At 40.5% G+C, this 1,018-nt stretch overlaps 1 protein-coding gene across 1 annotated transcript in view; it reads left to right on the top strand.

The window, feature by feature from the left end:
* The window catches only part of LOC106881045 (phospholipid-transporting ATPase IF), a 153,316-nt gene that overhangs the window by 146,509 nt on the left and 5,789 nt on the right, over positions 1–1,018 (top strand). The window contains exon 30 of the mRNA XM_052974889.1: positions 287–314. Within this exon, the coding sequence (XP_052830849.1) occupies positions 287–314 (28 nt within the window). The remainder of the gene's footprint in view (positions 1–286; positions 315–1,018) is intronic.

Here is a 1,018-nt window from a genome sequence, read left to right as displayed (position 1 = left end):
TATATATATGTATATATATATATATATATACATATATATATAGTTATATATATGGGGATGGTCATTTGGCCAATGAATACACACACACACTGTGTGACTATATATCTCCCTTGCAAGATATTGGTTGACTTCTTCTGGCTGTGATACAAGACATGTCCTTGCACTGAGATTGAACCACTGACCACATGGGTTCAAAGCAAGCGTATTAACCACAAAGCCTTACCCACACCTCTATTATTTCTCATGTATGGACTATTTCTATCGTTTTCTTTTTTACCTTTTGCAGGGCTACATAAGATTTTATGGAGAACAGGGTAAGTGACTTCATCTTTCTCTCTCTCTCTCATTTATTCCTTCTCTTTCACCTTCCTCCAATTCTGCCTCCCTCTTTTTCTTTCTCTGTCTCTCTCTTTCTCTCTCTCTCCCCCTATCTATCTCCTCATCCCCCGTTTCTCTCTTTTTCTCTCTCATTTCTTCCCTCTCTTTCACTTTCCTTCAATTCTATCTCTTTTTCTTTCTCTCTCTCTCTTCATCCCCTCGTTTCCCATTTCTCTCTCTCTCTCTCTCTCTCTCACACACACACACATCTTCCTTCTCTTTTACTTTCCTCCAATTCTATCTCTCTCTCTCTCCCTATCTCTCTCCTCATTCCTCCCTTCCTCGTCCCTGTTTCTCTCTCTTACACTCTCTCTCTCATTTCTTCCCTCTCACTTTCCTCCAATTCTATCTCTCTCTTTTTCTTTCTCTCTCTATCTCTCTCCTCATCCTCTCGTTTTCCATTTCTCCTCCTTTCTCTCATTTATTCCCTCTTTCTCTTTCCTCCAATTCTATTTCTCTCCGCATCCCCTCCATTCCTCATTCCCCATATCTCACTCTCTCTCTCTCTTCTGCTCTCTGTCCCTCTCCCCCACTCTCTCCCTCTCTCCCCTACTATTTCATTAAACAATCTCCTCCGTCCCACAACCACCAAAAACTAACTTTTACACTCAATTTAAACTTCAAGAAACTTCTATTTATT

The sequence above is a fragment of the Octopus bimaculoides genome, chromosome 19 (genome assembly GCF_001194135.2).
Source record: "Octopus bimaculoides isolate UCB-OBI-ISO-001 chromosome 19, ASM119413v2, whole genome shotgun sequence".
NCBI lineage: Eukaryota > Metazoa > Mollusca > Cephalopoda > Octopoda > Octopodidae > Octopus > Octopus bimaculoides.
Note: the sequence above shows the minus strand (reverse complement) of the source record. Positions and strands in the feature narration are given on the sequence as shown.